Here is a 19,411-nt window from a genome sequence, read left to right as displayed (position 1 = left end):
TTTCCGCTGTCCCTCAGCTGAACCCGCCAGTACCCATGAACCCTTCCCCGGCTCCCCTGGACCCTCCTCCGGCTCTGCTGGTTCCCCAGGACACTCCTCAGCTTACGCCAGCCCCCACAGTGACTGCCTTGCCCGCCTGTGGGCCTGGGGCTGGTCCCATGCTGAACTGTTCAGACACTGACACTCATGTTAACCCTGTTTTACACTCGCCTGTGTTCCCTCTTTTGCCCTGTCCCCTCCCTGGTTTCCTGTTGGTCCCCGTTCCTGTGTGCGTCTCTGTCCGCGTCCACGTGCCTGTCCCTGTGTCCGTCTGTGGTAGTGTCCTCCATGTCCCTGTTCCCGTCTCTGTTCCGCAGATTGTCACCCACTTTGTTCCCGTCCCTGTCTCTGTCGTCCTCCACCTGTTTGCCTCTGCAACTCAGTCCTCCCTGGTGTCCGGTCCTGTGCCCTTGACCCCATCTTGTCCAGCTCCCTTGGTCCCGCCTCCTGTGTCGACCCCCTGTCCTGTGCCGTCTGGTCCCTTTCCCACGTCACCGCCCAGTCCTTGTCCCGGTCCTCCCATACGTCTGGAGTCCGGGCCATTGTCTCCATCCTGCCCCGTGTCTGTTGTCCCTGCCCCGGCCTCGCCCGTTCGTTTCCCTCTGTGTCATGGTGTCTCTGTCCCCAGCGTCTGTCCGGCCCTCCCTGGTTGGCGTGCCCCGGAGTTGCACGCCTTGAGGGGGGGTTATGTCACGTCCAGCCCCTCCCTCCTCCCTGGTCCCGCCTAGCTCCCCGCTCCCATTCGTTCCTCCCTCTGTCTGTCACGCCCCCTCATTAGTGCCCACACACCTGAGTCTCGTTTCACCGTCTTGTCTCTGTGTATAAAGAACCCCGAGTGTTTCATTCCCTTGTCGGTCATTCCCTGTACGTGAGTCCCTTGCTGTTCCTCTGTTCTGCCTGATGGTCTGTTCGTGTTATGGTTCTTGCTCCCTCTCTGTTTTGTTTTAGCCTTGCTTGTTTTGATATTCCATGTTCAGCGCCTATGTCTTCCTTGTATGTATCCCTAGTCTTTTGTAATCTTTAGTAGTTTTACGTCTCATTGGTTACTCAGTTAAAGTGGTACTGTTGTGCTTTAGGTTTTCTTGTGTCTCGTTGCCCCGATACTCTTTACTGCTTGTGTGTTTATGGTTTGTTAGTTGTGTATTCTCATGTATGCATGTTCCTAGTTGTGTAGCGTACCCTTTAAGTTAATGTTCCTCTCCCCGGTAGTTTGCATAACTCCCTCTGTCTTCTGTGTCTTTATCGTGTCTGTTTACCCCTCTTATTAAAATATCCGAATCTTCTGCACTTGCGTCATGCCTGCCCGTCACAAACGTTACAACAGCATTTTAACTTCATGGGGCAGGAAACAAATCATAACTGTCAATAATAGTATTTTCTTATAACGAGAAAAATTGACAAAATCAATAGAAGCATTCATCATATTTAATAGTGCAAATGCTGAGACTAAGTGTCTAGGTTCTAGACCATCTAAACTAGTGGGGCAGACTGCGACCTCCGGGGGCGGGGGGTACCTAGATTCTTCTAGATGTCTTGTCATGTCTGGAGTACTACCAGGATTTTATCCTTTATAAACTTGTATTTTCAGAGGATAGCTTGATTTTAGTTTCACAGGCACCTAGTATCTTTATCCTATACTTGAAAGGATTGGTGGGCATATCCTGGCAAAAGGGGAATTTTCCTTTAAAATCAACAAGGCATTCATCAACATTGATGCATGAATAAGGGTTGATATGATGCATGATACAGGAAGAGGACTAGGGAAAGGACATGTGAGAGGACAGAGGGAGAGGACATGTGAGAGGACAGAGGGAGAGGATGCAGGGAGAGGATAAGGGAAAGGACGAAGGGAGAGGACATGGGAGAAGATGCAGAATATCTTACACGACATTGTAGCTGCACAGTTTGTCCTACATGTATAAACATTCCAAATGTCACTACCTGTCAATTCCCGCCAGAATTAGGAGCCCAAGTAAGGGCTGCTGGAGGGTCACAATTACATGGTCTGTCTTTCCATTTGTCTCTATACACTTGCCTCAACTTTATGTCTGCAACATAGCTGCCAGCATGTCTGAGGCTGGATGCATTTTGATTGTGTTATGCAGAGTGCAGTTGTCCTGACTCTCAAGTGGGGACACAGGCCATTCGATGGGATGCGCTACATAACTAATTAACAGGCTGTCGATGGGTTGAGAGGCTTCAGAAGGTTCAGCCTAAAAATATAATGGCTCTCATTAGAAGAGGAGCTTTCATTTATAAAGTCCTCCACATTGTCACCAGTCCCAGATACATCCTCATTACTCTCAACATTACAAAGACATTTCCAGACCGTCAACAGAAGAAAATCTATTTTTGCCTGTCATTCTTGCCTGAGGAAATATAAGCAGTACAAGGGAAATATACAAGATTTGTTCAACTCTAAATTACAACTATGCTTCGCAGGGTGGACATATAACGAGGAACATCTCCCACTTTCCCTCAAGAAAGCAAGCAACATATTGTGTGTGTGTGTGTGTGTGTGTGTGTGTGTGTGTGTGTGTGTGTGTGTGTGTCTGAGCGTGCGTGTGTTTGTGTGTGTATTTGTTTTGTCTGCATGAAAGAGCAAGACAAAAAGGGAGGAGGAGAGAGAGATGTGGGATTGCACAAGGTGTGCGTATGTGCAGTGTGTATAGTATGTGTGCAGTGTGTATTCTTACTCTCCCTAAGGGGAAAATGCTAGGAATTTAAAATTGAGTTTTGTGGACATGACCTCGTGTATTTTCTCAAGCGCACAAAGCTGACACTAAATGACAAATACAAAAGGGCAAGCAAAGAGCACACACGTATGTAAACATGGTAAACGAAGGAAGGAAAAAATGGTGAATTCTAACTGCTGCGTTTACTATTGGTTGTGTTTCTATTCTTCAGAGGGCCATGTGAAAGTTCCCCGCATTGTCAGCTTGTGTGTTAATCATAATGGAAAAGACATCAATATATGCTATTTGCATTTGAACTGTCATTACCTGTCTTGGTGGCATTACAAGACACATTTTTAGTGTTAGCAAAACTGACGTGAACCTATATCTCCTGAAGTGACAAGTTTAAAAAATTAAAATAAAATTAATTAGTTAAATATAATTCCATTCATTTTCTGTAATGAATATACTGCCTTAACATATTATGTGCAATTGTCAGTTCGGATCACAATTCTCAATCAAATGTGAACTTTTGATTGATCTGGCTTCCTTGTTGTTTCACCTGAAGAATTCTCATAACAGTACAAAACCCTTCCAGACTGTCATCGCTATACCTCGGCCATCAGTCTTTCCAGTTTCAGTATCTTTGTGAGAGATCCAGGGTGTCAGTGTGTGTCCTATAGCGCAGAGAACACTTACCTTAAAGTACGCTAAGCATCACTGTCAGTGAAGCAGAAATAAGTAGTTATGAGGCTACATAATGTATGTGATTGACAAACATCAAGTCGCAAATCTGTAACAGGTTTTATATTTTTATATGATTAAAATAAATGTTTTTTTTATAATTACATCTTTACATCATAATTACATCTTTGGCACCAATAAAAGTAATGATTCCCATTTGTTTTCAACACTTTTGTGTGATGTGTGATGTGAATGTAGTAACTGGGTATAGTAACTTTTTATTAATACATTAAATTATACATATCGAGATTTCTTGCACTACACTTGCTTAATGTAACCATCTAGAAAAATTTGCAGGTTTTCAATAATTCAATATTACATTGACCCTTATGTTGAATATTTATCCCCTATAAGGAAAGTGCTATCTCACAGAGGCCCTGTGAGAAGGTCTCTCTACTGCACTGGCACCCAGACATGAAGCAGTGTTGCTCCCTCCATGTGAATGAGAGGACGCGTTGCCTGCTCAGACTGCAGTACTCAGAGGAGCAGCTGCCCTCACTCCTGGAACTCTCCAACGAGGAGATCTGTGCTGAATACAAGCAGGACCCCAACAGCTTCACACTGAGGTAGGCCATGTTAGGGCAGCAACCTTTTGTGGAGGTAACGGTCTGCTAACAGACATTACATTTGTTTTTTGGGGGGTTGGAAGTGTTTTACTACTCCTGGCCACAAGGGGGCAGGAATTAAGAAAGGTGAGTCCTGATACCAAGTGGTCAAAGGGTGTGCAGAGTTGGTTCAACTCTGGTAGTAGCTGTTGCCTTGTTTTAAATCCCTCCATTTGTTGCCTGTATGGGATATTAAATACATATTTACATATTTGCATGTTTTTTTTTTTTGTTGAACCATAGTTCTTCCTTTGATACAGTGTTTCTTTCATGCAGTCATTCTCTACTGTATGGAATGGTTTGGCATAACTACCTTGTTCTTGTTAGGTAGGAACAAGACGCCCTGTAAGAGTTTGCCAAGGTGGAGGATCAGTTCTTAGGTTATTACTGTCTAATATTTATATTTTAGATTTTGGGCACATTATGCTTGAGGTTTCATTTTTATGCTGATATCCAAAATTATATTAACACCTTATATTTAATTAAATTATATTAGTACCCTATTTGAAATTCAATTATATTAGCACCTTGGCATTTGCTTGTGTTCTAACCTTTGACTGTCCCAATCAAATAAAAACCTGTATGCACAGGCATTTTCTGTAGAAGTACTTAACAAGATTTCTTTGTTATATAGTTCACGTTTGACATCCACATCACCATGAAGAGCATTAAAATCATGTACATAATACTGCCATGCAGGAACCTTTCTCACACTTTATCCTCTCATAGTTCTCTCACTCTCTACACTCTCATAGTTCTCTCACTCTACCCTCTCATGCCCACACACATCCATACACCCTCCCCACACCTGTACACCCCCACACATGCCCACACACCTCCATACACCCTCCCCACACCAGTACACCCCACACATGCCCACACACACGCATACACCCCTCCCACACACACACCCATACACCCCACACACGTGCCCACACACCCATACACCCCCACACACATGCCCACCCACTCATACACCCCCCACACATGCCCACACAGCCATACACCCCCCACACACACCCATACACCCCCCACACACACCCATACACCCCCCACACACACCCATACACCCCCCCACACACACCCACATACCCCACACACACACACCCATATACCACACACACACACACCCATATACCCCACACACCCATACACCCCCACACATGCCCACATGCCATGCGCCTCCTCCACTCTCAATCACCCACTTCTTCTCATCTGGCTCATAATGACAATAATAATTATTCTATATTTTGATTCTCACACTATAAACTGAATTATTATTATTATTACGTGTTCATATGAACAAGGTTTTGGGGAGTGTTGTGTAGAGGCCCAGGATCAGTGATTCACCTGGGTCATCTGTCCAGGCGTCTCAAGCTCTGACCACTGGTTGGTAGTGATCCAAGTATACCACCTGGGCAATGAAGGTGGTCTTCAGTAAAGCACTGGGGTTCAGATAATAAGAGGCAGACCCAAGACTAATATCAGTAAAGAAAATACCAGGTCTCTTTTTGACATTGAACAGGTTACTTCAAGCACCTGAAAGCAATATGAACAGTAACCTGTCTAATGAACGCTGTCGTGCTTTTTGAGCAGCAGTTTTCTGATAACGATATACAGATTGATTTTGCATCAGTAAGTGCCATGAAATTGTCCCCAGTCGCTGCTTTCTGTGGCTTCAGTCTTCCAACTGACAATCACATTATTGAACTAATTACTAAGCTGAAGGGTCCATGTGCTAATTGGATCCGGTCCCTGCAACCCTAGTTATAGTGTGCCTTCTATAATTTCCCTGCTAACATTATTAAATTCCTGTTAGATTTCTAATACAGTTCCTCTATGACTGAAATTTGCTATAATCAGACCACCTTTGAAAAACCTGGTTCAAAACCTTAAGCTCTGATGAATAGACTCTTTTTTCCAATCTAACATTCATTTCTGAAATGCTTGAGTAAAATTCTTCAGATTCTAAAATGGCTCCCTAGTGCAGAGCTGGTTTGTTGCAGAATGAGTAATGCTTGATTGAGCAAGTTAGGGATGATGATATTAGCTTCCTTAGTCTTTTTTCAGGGTCCACAAAGAGCAAATGTCATCCAACTGCACTTTCAGTTATGTGCACATGTCCCCTTATCCTCACTGTACAGTTCCAATCCCCCATCTCTAAATGTCAAATTACTATCACGGTTAATGTTGACCTCCTCAACCTGCTACTGACTGGCTTGATGTCAGAAGCACCATCTTTGGTTAAACAGCTAAAGTTAAACCTGAACACTCAAGACTCTCTCCTGCCCCTACCTTTCTTCTCAAGCATCGCTCTCCATATTTTAGTTGCCAAAACTTTACAGTGACATGACAGGAAATAATATATCATTAAATAAGCCAAGAGTTTGAATGCAGTATAAACATTATATATTTTAACCTGTAATCATAGGAACGGCAGGACAAATACATATTAGTAAGTGCTGTCTGAATTATGAAATTAACCCCTTCTACTTTCACAGTTCCCACACCACTTCACCATGGCCCCCATCATCCCCCTTGCTTGTCTTGTAAAGCTTTGGGAACTCTTGCTATTGTTTAATGTAATTAAGAAATTTTATATATTCATAGTGAGCTACAATGGCTGCAGGCTGATGTCTGAAGATATTTTTATTTGCAGTAATATTACTTGTAAAATTGATACCCAGAATTCCTTTTCATTTGAAGCTGTTCAGATGAATTGGGATTCAGCAGTGCTCCTTCTCTTTGTCCTGATCTGAGCTGGTCTCCAGGTATTCTGAGTCCGCTTCCTCTTCCTTCTCCCCAAGCTCCCTGCTGTCTGCCTTCCCTGATAAATACGTGGGGTTTTCTACTGGCTCAGGAGAAGTCTTCCTCTGCACTTCCTCTGTGTTGCCTTTCTAATGGGAACCGCTCTGCGTGATGCAGTCAAAGTGCTTCTCACAAGACCCTGTACTAAAGAAAAGGGCCAATGATGCCAAAGCTCAGTGGCTTTCTAGGGAACAGTGATATCTCAGTGATTATGGTACTTAAATAATCAGAAGGTTTACACACACACACAGACACATCATTTACCAGCCACTTTAGGTTTCCTATTCTTAATGGCACCCGGTGTGGTCTTCTGCTGCTATAGCCCATCCAGCTCCAGGATCAACATAGTGTGCATTCAGAGATGCTCTTCTGCATGCCTTGGTTGTAACGACTGGTTATCTGAGTTACTGTTGCCGTTCTATCAGCTCAAACCAGTCTCGTCATTCTCCTCTGACCTCTGGCACCAAAAAGGCATTTGTGCCCACTGAACTGCCGCTCACTGGATATTTTCTCTTTGTCAGACCATTCTCTGTAAACCCTAGAGATGGTTGTGCATGAAAATGTCAGTAGATCAGTTTCTGAAATACTCAGACCAGCCCGTCTGGCACCAACAACCATGCCACATTCAAAGTCACTTAAATCATCTTTCTTCTCCATTCTGATGCTCAGTTTGAACTGCAGCAATTTTGTCTTGGACATGTCTACATGCCTATTTGCATTGAGTTGCTGCCATGTTATTGGCTGATTACACATTTACGTCAAAGTCAAATTTATTTATTTAGCACTTTTTACAACACATGTTGTCACAAAGCAGCTTTACAATCGTATGAGTCCAGTTCCCAAATGATCAAGCCAAAGGCAACAGTGACAAGGTAAAACTCCCTATGATGGTGGGAATTAGGAAGAAACCTCAGGAACCCTGCGGAACACCACAGGACAAAAGAACATAATTTTCCATAGTAACAGCAAAGCGTCTTTCAGTTAAATAAGATGTAAACCATTTCAATGCTGTACCGGATAAACCTACTCAATCTCTCAGTCTCTTAATTAAGATCTGATGGTCTACAGTATCGAATGCAGAACTGAGGTCAAGCAATACTAAAACTGAACAATCACCAGAAGACATAAGCAGGTCATTAGAAACCCTCAGCAGAGCCGTTTCTATAGACTGATGTTTACGAAAGCCAGACTGGTAGTTATCATATATATTATATTTTTCCAGAGCAGCAGTGAGTTGATTGGCTACCACCTTCTCTAAGATTTTAGACAAAAATGGAAGTTTAGATATTGGTCTATAGTTTTTGAGCTCTGCAGGATCAAGGTTCGGTTTTTTAATCACTGGCTGGACAGATGCATGTTTAAAATAAGTAGGAACACAACCTGTCAACAAGGAAGAATTTATAAGAGTTAAGACTGCAGAGCCTATATCTGGTAAAACTTTAAAAAATAGTGAAGGTGGAATTATATTCAAGGAACTAAATGAAGGTTTAGTTTTTGCAATAATGTCCATCAGATCTCCTAAGCTAATGGTTTGGAACATGTCTCCACTCCCGCCTTCTTCCTGTCTAGTCTCCTTGACCTAAAGGGTGATCTCAAACTTCCTCATTTGGTCACACACTATGTTTTAAAAATACTTCTCTGGGAAAGCAGATTTTCCGCATTTCTATCACAGATACCATATTTTACTTTTGTACGTTCTGAGCATTAGTTATTTACTAGTACAAATTGGTAATGATCTGTCAGGTAGGACCTGAACCAGGAGAGTGCTTGACCTCTTATGCCAGTGAGTGTCTCCAGCCTATTTAGTAGAATGTTGTGATCAATGGTGTCAAAAGCAGCACTGAGGTCTAACAGTATAAGAAAAGAACCATATCCTTTATCAGAGGATATTAAGAGATAATTGAATACTTTAGTCACTGCAGTTTTAGTGCTGTGATGGGGTCTAAATCCAGACTTGAATAACCCTAAGACATGTTGTGTCTGTAAGAAGGAAGAGAGTTGTGAAGAAACTACTTGTGACGCGGGAACAGAGGCGGCCGAAGGCGAGGGTTGCACTGAATGGTCTTTATTATCCATTCAAACCAACATGCAAACAGAGAAGCTTCTATAACACAAAATAAGGTCCAGACTACTGTAATGACAGAGAGGTCCAGTATAGAGTTCCAACGGGGCAATGTGCAGCACTGGACCGAACGACCTGCGGGGTATAAAAGGTGCACAACATAATTAATGACAGGTGCTAGTAATGTGGTGACTGGGACCGAGGGAGTGGTTTGGTGCTCGGGGGCGTGCGCTGTGAGGTGGTGCGAGCTGTGGCCTGCGCCCTCTGGAGGCGACCCGGCCTCCCCAACCCTCAAGGGCCCCTCCCGCCGACCACCATGGGGCCGCCCTGGTCTCCTTGGGGCCGGCCGGTCCGGATGCTCTCTGTGGAAGTCGGCGATGAGGCCGGGATCCAAGAACGTTCCTCGGGACCGTAGCCAACCCAGTCCACCACTGCATCTTTCCCTTGCGACATCTGGAATCAACCAGCCACTCCACGAGGTAGGCAGGGCCATCAGACAGCTGCAACGGAGAGGCAGCTGTTCTCACCATCAGTGTTGGGGAGTAACGAATTACATGTAACGACGTTACGTAATTTAATTACAAAAAAAGTGTAACTGTAATTCATTACAGTTACAATGAGAAAATATGTAATTCAGTTACAGTTACTTCTGGAAAAATTAAGAATTACAATTTTGATTACATTTTTAAAATATAAACAAAAACCTTTGCGAAATATTTAAAGATATTTTTATTGCTTTGCGCCCTATATCGCCGTTTCCTGCTTGTTTCTGTGCTGGAGCAGTAAGCGCGCGGTTCAGTTTCAGCTCAAGCAGCAATAATGACAGTGCCTTCAAGCACTGGACATTTAAGGAGCATTTGTTTTGTTTTCGTGTTGTCAATAAATGTGAACCACAGGGCTCTCAAGTTTTGGATTCATGTCAGAGTGTGAGAGTTGTTGACGGGGGGGTGGCGAACGTTAATTGTTGAGCGGGGGGGGGGGGTGTGGCGAACGTGAGTTGTCGAGCGGGGGGGGGGGGGGGGGGGTATCGCGAACGTGAGTTGTTGAGCGGGGGGGGGGGGGGGGGGGGGGGGGGCAGTGTCGAACGTAAGTTGTTGAGCGGGGTGGGGGTTTGTATATCGCGATCGATCGCCAGTGGAGGGCAACATAGATATGGATCGGAGGTAAATAAACTAGATTTTTTTTTCTCGCCGTGTGAAATCGGAAGTGTGGCGTGTGAGCGTGTGAAGACGGTCAAATGCGTGTGTCACACGCTCAATGCGTGAGACTTGAGAGCCCTGGTGAACCATGTGCCACCATCGGCAACTATTTGTGATTATGCCAAGCCTTTGTGTAAATTTTGGAGTTTGGAGGTTTATTTCCAATCAGAAGCCAACCACTATTGAGGTTGTAAGCGAGCTAACAGCAGGGTATGCTGACCGTCACACACACAGTGGTTTCCATTGTTACCTGCTGGGCTAGCTACTACCATTCACTTGAATGTGTTTGTCCTTTAGCATGCTAGCTTGATTTACAGGCTAACCAAATTAGCTGTTTAAAGTCCTAAACAGGTATTCGCTGGAATCATACATGACTATTAGAGACAATGACAGACAGTATCAAATGAATATTTATGACTGTTTGGTGTTGGAAAAACGTTTGTCGATGTCTATGACACAACCTAGCCTACCCAATTATCATTGGACCAATCTTAGACCTACCGTTCAACAAGCAATACATTTGAATTAAATTTGTATGAAGTAATGAAATGCAGTTTGGTATCTAATCAAGTGCAACACGTGCAGATTGTATAGAATGCAGTATTTAGAGATACAATGCAGTTAGTTACAGCTAGTGTAAGTAAAGATGGTTAATAAATATGTGCAGAGTAGATAAATTACCTAGGGAAATGCATGTGTGTGTAATGTAGTTATGGTAGTACAATGCACAGGGCAAAGAAAAATATATGTTATAAATGTGATAAATACAGATGGAATCATACAGATAATATACAGATTATCCTATACCACTGTAGATATGGCTATACAGATGTGGATTGAAGAGGAACACTGTACAGATGTTGTGCGGATGGTAAGATATGGATAGAGGGGAAGGAAAGTATGGTCTTTGGGAAGAGTTCAATAAGGTGACCGCTGTGGGAAAGAAGTGGTTTCTGAACCTGCTTGTGTTAGTCTGCAAACTGAAAATGGTAGAGCCTGGGGGAGGAGCAGAAAAGAGTATGGCCCGATGACAGTAGTCTGAGAATCTTACATGCCTGGTGCAGGCATCTCTTCTTGTGGACCTCCTGTGATTGCCTGTCAGCAATTCCCTCTCAGCTTAGTACTCTTTTAAGTTTCACACTGTCAGTTCTCAAAAATTAAATGTTGATCATGGGTCAATACTCATTTCAATCAATCAGTCAATCAAATTTAATTTAACAGTTGTTGTCACAAAGCAGCTTTACAAGTGCCGAGTCCTAGCCCCCAGTGAGCAAGCCAAAGGCGACAGTGGCAAGGAAAAACTCCCTAGTTTTTTGCATGAGGAAGAAACCTTGAGAGGAACCAAGACTCAGGGGGGGAGCCCATCCTCCTCTGGCCGACACCGGTCACCATGACAACAACAACAATATAGACAGAATGTAGACAGAATGTAAAAGATGCAATAATGTCCATTTAGACCGAAAAAGATGTAATAATACCCATCATGGTGTAGGCATCCGGTTAGGCAGGAGGTGGCCGGCCAGGATGGATCGCTTGTCTCTCCTCATCTCATTATTCCTCAAGCAGGCGGGCAGCCATGTGGAGAAATGAAACAGGGAAAATTAGCTCTGTATGAGGACATATACAGGACAGGTAAAATTATAAACATTTCTGGAGTGTGGCAGCAACTCCGGCACTAAGTTAAATTATTACAGCCTAGCTAAAAAAAAAAAAAAACCTTTTTAACCTTAAAGTAATCAAAAAGTAATAAAAAAGTAATTAGTTACATTACTTTTCAAAAGTAATCAGAAAAGTTACACTACAATTACATTTTAAACAAGGTAACTTGTAACTGTAACGAATTACCGTTAACGAATTAACGAATTAAGTAACTTACCCAACACTGGTCACCATGTCCTCCAAGGGCCCCTCTCTGTATGGCTTCAAGGCGGACACATGGAATGCGTGGGAAGCGCGTCGATCTTTGGGCAGGCTGATCTTGTACGTTACCGGGTTAACGCGCTTGAGGATAACGTAGGGGCCCGCGTACTTCTCCCCTAGCTTACCTCTCCTGCCCAGGCGTCCATCTCCGGTGGACACCCACACCTTGTCACCCACCTGGTAGGAGGGGGCCTCGCTCCTTCTGGGGTCCGCCTTGTGTTTGAACCGTCTGATAGCTTCCCTCAGGCGCCGATGGGTGTCCTCCCACACCTTCTCGCTCCGTCTGCACCACTCCTCTACGATAGGCTGATCAGAGGAGGCAACGTTCCAGGGGTACAGAGGTGGTTGATGGCCGAACACGCACTCGAATGGCGTTTTCCCCGTGCTGAAATGGGTACGGTAGTTTTGTGCGTATTCAGCCCATGGCAGCAGAGCGCACCACGTGTCTGCATGCTCACTGCAGTATGCGCCCAGGAACCGTCCTACTTCCTGGTTGGCGCGCTCCATCTGTCCGTTGGCCTGAGGGTGATATCCAGATGTTAGGCTGACCGTCACATTCAGTTTAGACAGGAACTTGCGCCACACACGCGAGGTAAACTGCGGGCCCCTGTCTGACATGATATCCTCCGGCAGACCGAACTGCCGGAATATGTGCCGAAACAGAAGATCCGCCGTCTCCCACGCGGTGGCCAGGCTAGGCAGAGGGAGGAACCGAACCATCTTCGAGAACCTGTCTATTACCACCAAAATGACTGTGTTACCTTCAGATGGAGGGAGATCGGTGATGAAGTCAAGAGCGATGTGCGTCCACGGCTGTTCTGGCACAGGGAGAGGAAGGAGCTTGTCCGCTGGAGGCGTCCTCGGCACCTTGCTTCGCGCACACACAGCGCAGGAGGCTACGTGGTTCAACACGTCACGGTGTAACTCAGGCCACCAATACCTGGCTCCCAATAACTGGGCTGTCTTGGAGGCCCCGGGGTGTCCTGTTCCCACCGACGTGTGTGCCCAGTTGATAAGGGCAGTGCGCTGTGCGGGAGGCACGTACCTGCGGTGCGGTGGACAGCTCGGATGTGGATTCGCTGCAGCAATCGCCCTGTCAATCTCCCAATCCACGGTTCCTAGGAAACACTCAATTCTTATCACAGGCTCATCACTGGTGGAGTCCCTACTGCCCGGGAAGGACCTGGATAGTGCATCCGCCCGCTGGTTCTTCTCCCCAGGCCGGTACGTAACCTGGAAGCGGAATCTGGAGAAGAATAGTGACCACCGAGCTTGGCGAGCGTTCATGCGTTTGGTGGTTTTTATGTACTCGAGGTTCTTATGGTCGGTAACGACTGTAAAAGGATGTCTTGCCCCCTCGAGCCAGTGACGCTACTCGCTGAAAGCCTTGCGCATAGCTTGCAGCTCACGGTCGCCCACACCGTAGTTACATTCCGCTGCGGTTAGCTTTTTGGAATAGAAAGTTATCGGTCTGAACGAGCTGTTTTTCTTCAGGCGTTGAGACATTACAGCACCTACACCAATGTTGGAGGCGTCTATCTCCACTATGAATGGCTTGTTGGGATCTGGTTGGTGTAGTACGGGCGCTTGTATAAAACGCCAAATGCCTTTGTAGCCTCTGTTGTCCAGCTCAACTTTTTTCTTCCCCCCGTAACAGATCAGTAAGTGGCCTCGCGATTTGGCTATACGCACGAATGAACCGCCTGTAAAAATTTGCGAAGCCCAGAAACCTCTGAAGCTCGCATCGTGTGTGAGGCTGAGTCCATTTCACGACCGCATCCACCTTACCTGACTGCATGTGAACGGAGCCTGGCCTGATGGTGTAACCCAGGAAGTTCACCTCGCCAAGGTGGAACTCGCACTTCTCCAGCTTGCGATATAGATTATTGCGCAAGAGCGTGCCCAGGACAGCCCGTACATCACGCACATGTTGGTCCGGGGTTTGTGAATAGATTAAAATGTCATCAATATAAGCGACAACACATCTATTCAGATATTCCCTCAGGTCCTCATTAATAAATGCCTGGAAGAACGACGGAGCCGACGTCAAGCCGTAAGGCAAGACGCGGTACTCGTAGTGCCCGGTCCCAGTTAAACGAACTGGGAATGTTGCCCAGGCTCAGAGAATAGTTAATTATAGTAAGCAATGGTTTTACACTGCTGTGCTGTAATTCTTTCAGTAGATGGGTTGGTATTGCATCTAGTAGGCATATGGAGGGCTTGGCAGATTTTACCAATGAAATAAGCTCCTCACGACCAATTGGGGAAAAGGACTCCCAAACAGCATCAGATAGTATGACTAATCTTTTCCCTAATAATCATTAAAGAATTTCAGAAAATTGTTACTGCTGCACTCTAGTGGGCTATTTGATTTGTTCATGACTCCTCGTTAGGCTAGTTTTGAATTGTTTTTATGATTTTCTATTAAAGCCGATAAGTATGAGGATTTTGCTGTATGGAGGACGTGCTTATATTTAATAAGGTTGCTTTTCCATGATAATCTATATACTTCTAACTTAGATTTTTGCCATTTACAGGGTTGCCAACTCTCACGCAATGAGCGTGAGACACACGCATTTGACTGTCTTCACACGCCATTCATCCGATTTCTCATGCTGAAAAAAATCTAGTTTATTTATCTCTGATCTACATCTATAATTCAATGAGTTACTAGTTCGCTCTGGCGCCAACCACTGGTGATCAATCGCTTTAGGCGCAGCACAGAGGAAACATATAAACATATATTAATTAATGTGTCCATTTGACGACACAACCCCCCCGGCCAACATTTGACACACACAACACCACCCCCCCCAAAGCCCCCGAAGTCCGAAAACTCCTGCAAAAACTCAAGAGTATGAACCAGAGAGACGGTAAATAGTAATCGACTGTGACGCTTTGTTGGTTGATAAATTTGATACAGTGAGGATGAGATGTTCAAAAGAATTAAAACTGAGGCCGGATTTTTGAGAGAGGCCTATATCGGAGTCATATATTGTGGCGACACCACCTCCTCGGCCATTTGGACGGGGGTGTTAGAAATTCGGCCTTCAGGAATCAGATTCAGGAGTCAGGAGACTGGACGGCTTCAGTGTTGACAAGTTTATTGACACACAGAGCATGTAACATAAGGTGGAGCATGACCAGATCTACTGGGGTCAATGTGGGAAGCCTTTTATACATTGTGGAGGAAGACGAGGAGTTTAAGGGGGGGTAAATTGGGGATGAAGGTGCAATCTACATTTGGTTGGGTAGTTGCACCTTAGGGTTAAGACATCAAAGGATATACAACAAAGGACAAAGGATATACAAACAAAGGACAGAGGTGTTGGGCATGCAAATGTGGGCAACCATCACACTGGTTGCCCCACCAGGGGTTGACAGACAGGAGATGATTAAGACAAAGGGGTGAGATCTCTCAGGGGTTATAAACATATGCTTAGAGATGCTTAATTTAGGGCCATATAGTCGTCTGGCTTTTTGTCAAGCAAAGCATGCATAGATTATGATCAGTAATCATTTCATTAACAAGTAATGCTTTAGATGACAGGGATCTATTTAGCAGTCCTAGTTTCAGAATTAAATTATTTTCAGAGGCAGCATAATTGAATTGTACATTGATTAAATTTTGTTTACAAATTTTGTGAGAATAGTATTTTGGTACTCGAGGAACAGACACAGTTTCAATCCGGTGTGACTTGGGTGATGTCTCCCTGCAGCTCGCAGACAGTCGGTCTAGCCTGTTTGTCTGCTGCCTGGCCTCGGCTCTAGTTTGTCAATCCCCATTAACTACTCCTACACTACCACTATTAAGCCTAGCAGATATGCTACTAGAAATGAGAGCAGCACCCTCCCAAGAGGGGTGAATGTGGTCCCGCTTCAAAAGGCCAGGCCTGCCATCAAAACGTGTCCAATTGTCTATATAACCCACTTTGTTTTCTGAGCAACATTTAAACATCCATCAGTGTAGCGCCCATAACCTGCTGTAGGTTTCAGGGCCACGCCGAACTGGAATGGGGCCAGAGCATATTACAGCGTCTGACATCGTCCACCTTAACTCACACACCTCTTTAACATTATCCTTTGTAATCTCTGACTGCCTTAACCCCACATCATTGGTGAAGACATGTATGACTATCTTGGAGTATTTATGTCTAGCCAGCACCTTTAGATTAGCCCTGATGTCAGGTGCTCTAGCCCCCGGGATACACTTGACTATGGCCCCTGGTGTCTCTACAGGGGTCGCTACATTCATGTGTCGGAGCTGTGAGTCTCCTATCACCAGAGCTCTTTTAACAGGTCGCTCAGTCGGTGTATCACTGAGTCGGGCAAAACTATTTCACACGGGAACCTGAGACAAACGGTGCTCAGCCCTACGGCTATGCCACCGAGATGTCACCCATTCGCCCCACTGCGAGGGCTCTAATGCCGGAGCTGGGGGCTCGCTAGCTACGGCTGTACCAACTGGGCCTGCTACACTAGGTGCTACCGACTCTCTAGGACTTTCTAAAGCCTGGATGCGCTCCTCTAAATGCGAAATCTTCTCCATCAGGTTAATAATTAATCTACACTTCTCGCAAATAAAATGATCACTATTGTAACTACAGTATATATGCCATACTCAGCACAAGCAACAAGTGTCTCAGACATGTTGAGATACTTAGCTTCTGTTAAGGTGAACGTCAATGTTTTTTGAAAGTCGAAAAGGTCTTTTGATGGCTTGTGGAGGTTGTTGCAGTCTGAGTTATGTGTAGATATATCCAGAAAGTATTTGTAGATATATCAGATGTAAACAAAACATGACCATGGAAACAAAAAAAATTACTATGGAAACTCATTCCATGAAGCTCTCTGCCACGTTGAATTTGAAAGCCACATGAAGTTTGGATGTCTGTAGTGATTGACTAGAAATTTGGTGACCACTTCACACTATGCACTTCAGCATCCGCTGACCCCACTCCATCAGTTTATGTGGCCTACTTCATGGCGGAGTTGCTGTCATTCCCAAACACTTCCATTTTCTTATAATACAGTTCCACGCTGAAATTCTCTGAGCTCCTCAGAGCGACCCAGTCTAGCCTGACTGCTGCCTGTGTGGGTTTCTGGAGACTCCAGTTTCCAGGTGTTAACTGACTGGCATCTCTAAACTGACCCTTTGTGAGTGAGTGGCTACATGTGCACTGCAATGGACTTTCCTCTCCACTGCTGGCTCATACCTCGTGCCAAATGAATGAAAGGCATGTGTTGGCTTGCTCACTGGGGGCTAGGACTCGGCACTTGTGAAGCTGCTTTGTGACAACAACTGTTGTAAAAAGCGCTATATAAATAAAATTTGATTGATTGATTGATTGTGTTAAAGGGGTGGAGAGATGTAGCTCTCTCACTGCTGAAAAGCCTTAATATAGCAGCTTATACATACAAACTCGAGCTCATGCACACCACACTTTTACTGTCAGGTACTTCTTTCTGTATTAGTGTCTCAATATGTCAGGCATCCAAAACAAAACTCAAGCAACAGTGAAAATGTACAGTTGGAACTGAACTGAACTGAACTGAACTGTCATCTTCCCTCAGGGCCTCTGATGTTGGTAAATAAGACAAGTACAAAATTAAACCATGGCAAACAACAGCTAGCAGAGAACAGTAACTTTCTATCTTATAAACTTAGTTGATAGAGCCTCGAACAATACTAATATAGCATGTAGAGGATCACAGTGAGCAGTCCCAAGATTGGTGTGGGTGCACGTTTTCCACCCACCTCTTGTTAATTAGTATTATGTAGTGTGGTCTCTTTCATCAAGTCCTTTTCCTTTTAGTCTAAATAGCAATTGGGAATTTTTTTTTTTACTCTTTGTGATGTGTGATTTTTATTTTACAGCCCCCCTTTATCCCTGCTGAGGTAGACCATTTGGTTACATTCTTTAATAAAAAATGAAAATGTTCAATGAAAGAGAAGACGTGTTTTGTGATCTTTTTTCTCTGGCAAAATTACAATAGCTATTACAAAATGACAAAAGAGATTACAGAACAACAGATTACACTCATACGACCTGGCAAGTCAATAAGAATAAAGCAATAGCCATTGACCCAATGAAACACAATATTATACTTTTATTCCTTCAGTGTTTTTTTTTTACCATTATTGACTACATCCACAGGGGCACCTCATATACAAACACACAAACGCAGCCTCCATCTGTGTGTGCAGACAAAGGCACAGGGCATCTACTAATCTGCACCACGCTGACCATGCGGTGGTTGATACTCTTTGCACAAATTCACGCCCTGCCCACACCATCAGCTGTTGGCAGGGAGTGACTTCACCCTGTGTACAGCAAATTTCAGCTTATCCTGTAGACAAGTATCCTGCACTGATGCATCACCCAGAGCCACTGACCCGTGAGCATTGACGAATCCTTACATGCAGCGTGCAACAGGTGCTATGGGCGCCATGTGCTACATGGAACAGGAGTTTAATAGTCCCTTTCACATGTCCATAGAGCACAGATTTCAAGTACTGCCATGAGCCACGGGGACGGAAGACATCAAACCGGGCATTGCACATTGTGTATCTCCCACATAAACAAACCTGAGAAACAATCTGACAGCATGCTCGACAGCATATTGAACAGTTGAAGATGCAATTTTCTGGGTTGGCCATAAAGTTGTAAAGAAACTGTTCAAGCAGTTTTGGTAGCACCAAACTAGAACCTGAGGGACAGTTTTGTAGATGTGCTATGTAAAGGTGGTTACACATGGAATACTTTTCCATGAAGATTTTGATAGCTCAGCGGGACAAAATCAGTGGTTAGAAAAAAAACATCTGTCCGCTATTCAAAAAATTTGAAGAATCAGGGTGTTTCAGTTACATTTTGCTGCATTTACAAACTGTTTTACATTGTGTTCATGACGAGCCGTGATAGGTTTACTGCGTCTGGCGCTCGCAGTAGCTTGTGCTGCCTGCTTGCTGATATGACTGAACTCCACTCACTCACAGGATAATATCAATTTTTCCGCTGCACGCTGACATCAACAAGCAGCTTTGCACCACTGTTCGCCACTGTCGGTTCTATATACTCAACCTATTACACCACTAGTTAAGGGCAAAAAGGTACATGCACAAAAATATCTTATTAAAACCTGCTAGCTAGACATACATAAAATATTCACAACTACCTAACAGCTAAAGTGCTCTCGTATAAAATCTAGATGTGAGATTAGTAGCTTAAACAATTAGGTTCTCTTTTTATTCCAGTAAGAGTGTCACAACAAGGAGAGAGTTTAGAGACTAATGACACCTGAATCAGAACGTCTGCAGCTGTACAGCCATGAATAGATCGTTGATTAGCATGTGCTGAC

General features: G+C 44.4%; 1 protein-coding gene across 1 annotated transcript in view; it reads left to right on the top strand.

The window, feature by feature from the left end:
* The window catches only part of gc (GC vitamin D binding protein), a 44,012-nt gene that overhangs the window by 5,188 nt on the left and 19,413 nt on the right, over window positions 1-19,411 (top strand). The window contains exon 2 of the mRNA XM_076998487.1: window positions 3,813-4,024. Coding sequence (XP_076854602.1) covers window positions 3,813-4,024 — 212 coding nt within the window. The remainder of the gene's footprint in view (window positions 1-3,812; window positions 4,025-19,411) is intronic.

Source organism: Brachyhypopomus gauderio, chromosome 3 (assembly GCF_052324685.1).
Source record: "Brachyhypopomus gauderio isolate BG-103 chromosome 3, BGAUD_0.2, whole genome shotgun sequence".
Taxonomy (NCBI): domain Eukaryota; kingdom Metazoa; phylum Chordata; class Actinopteri; order Gymnotiformes; family Hypopomidae; genus Brachyhypopomus; species Brachyhypopomus gauderio.
The sequence above is the reverse complement of the archived record's forward strand: the minus strand, read 5'-3'. Positions and strand labels throughout refer to the sequence as shown.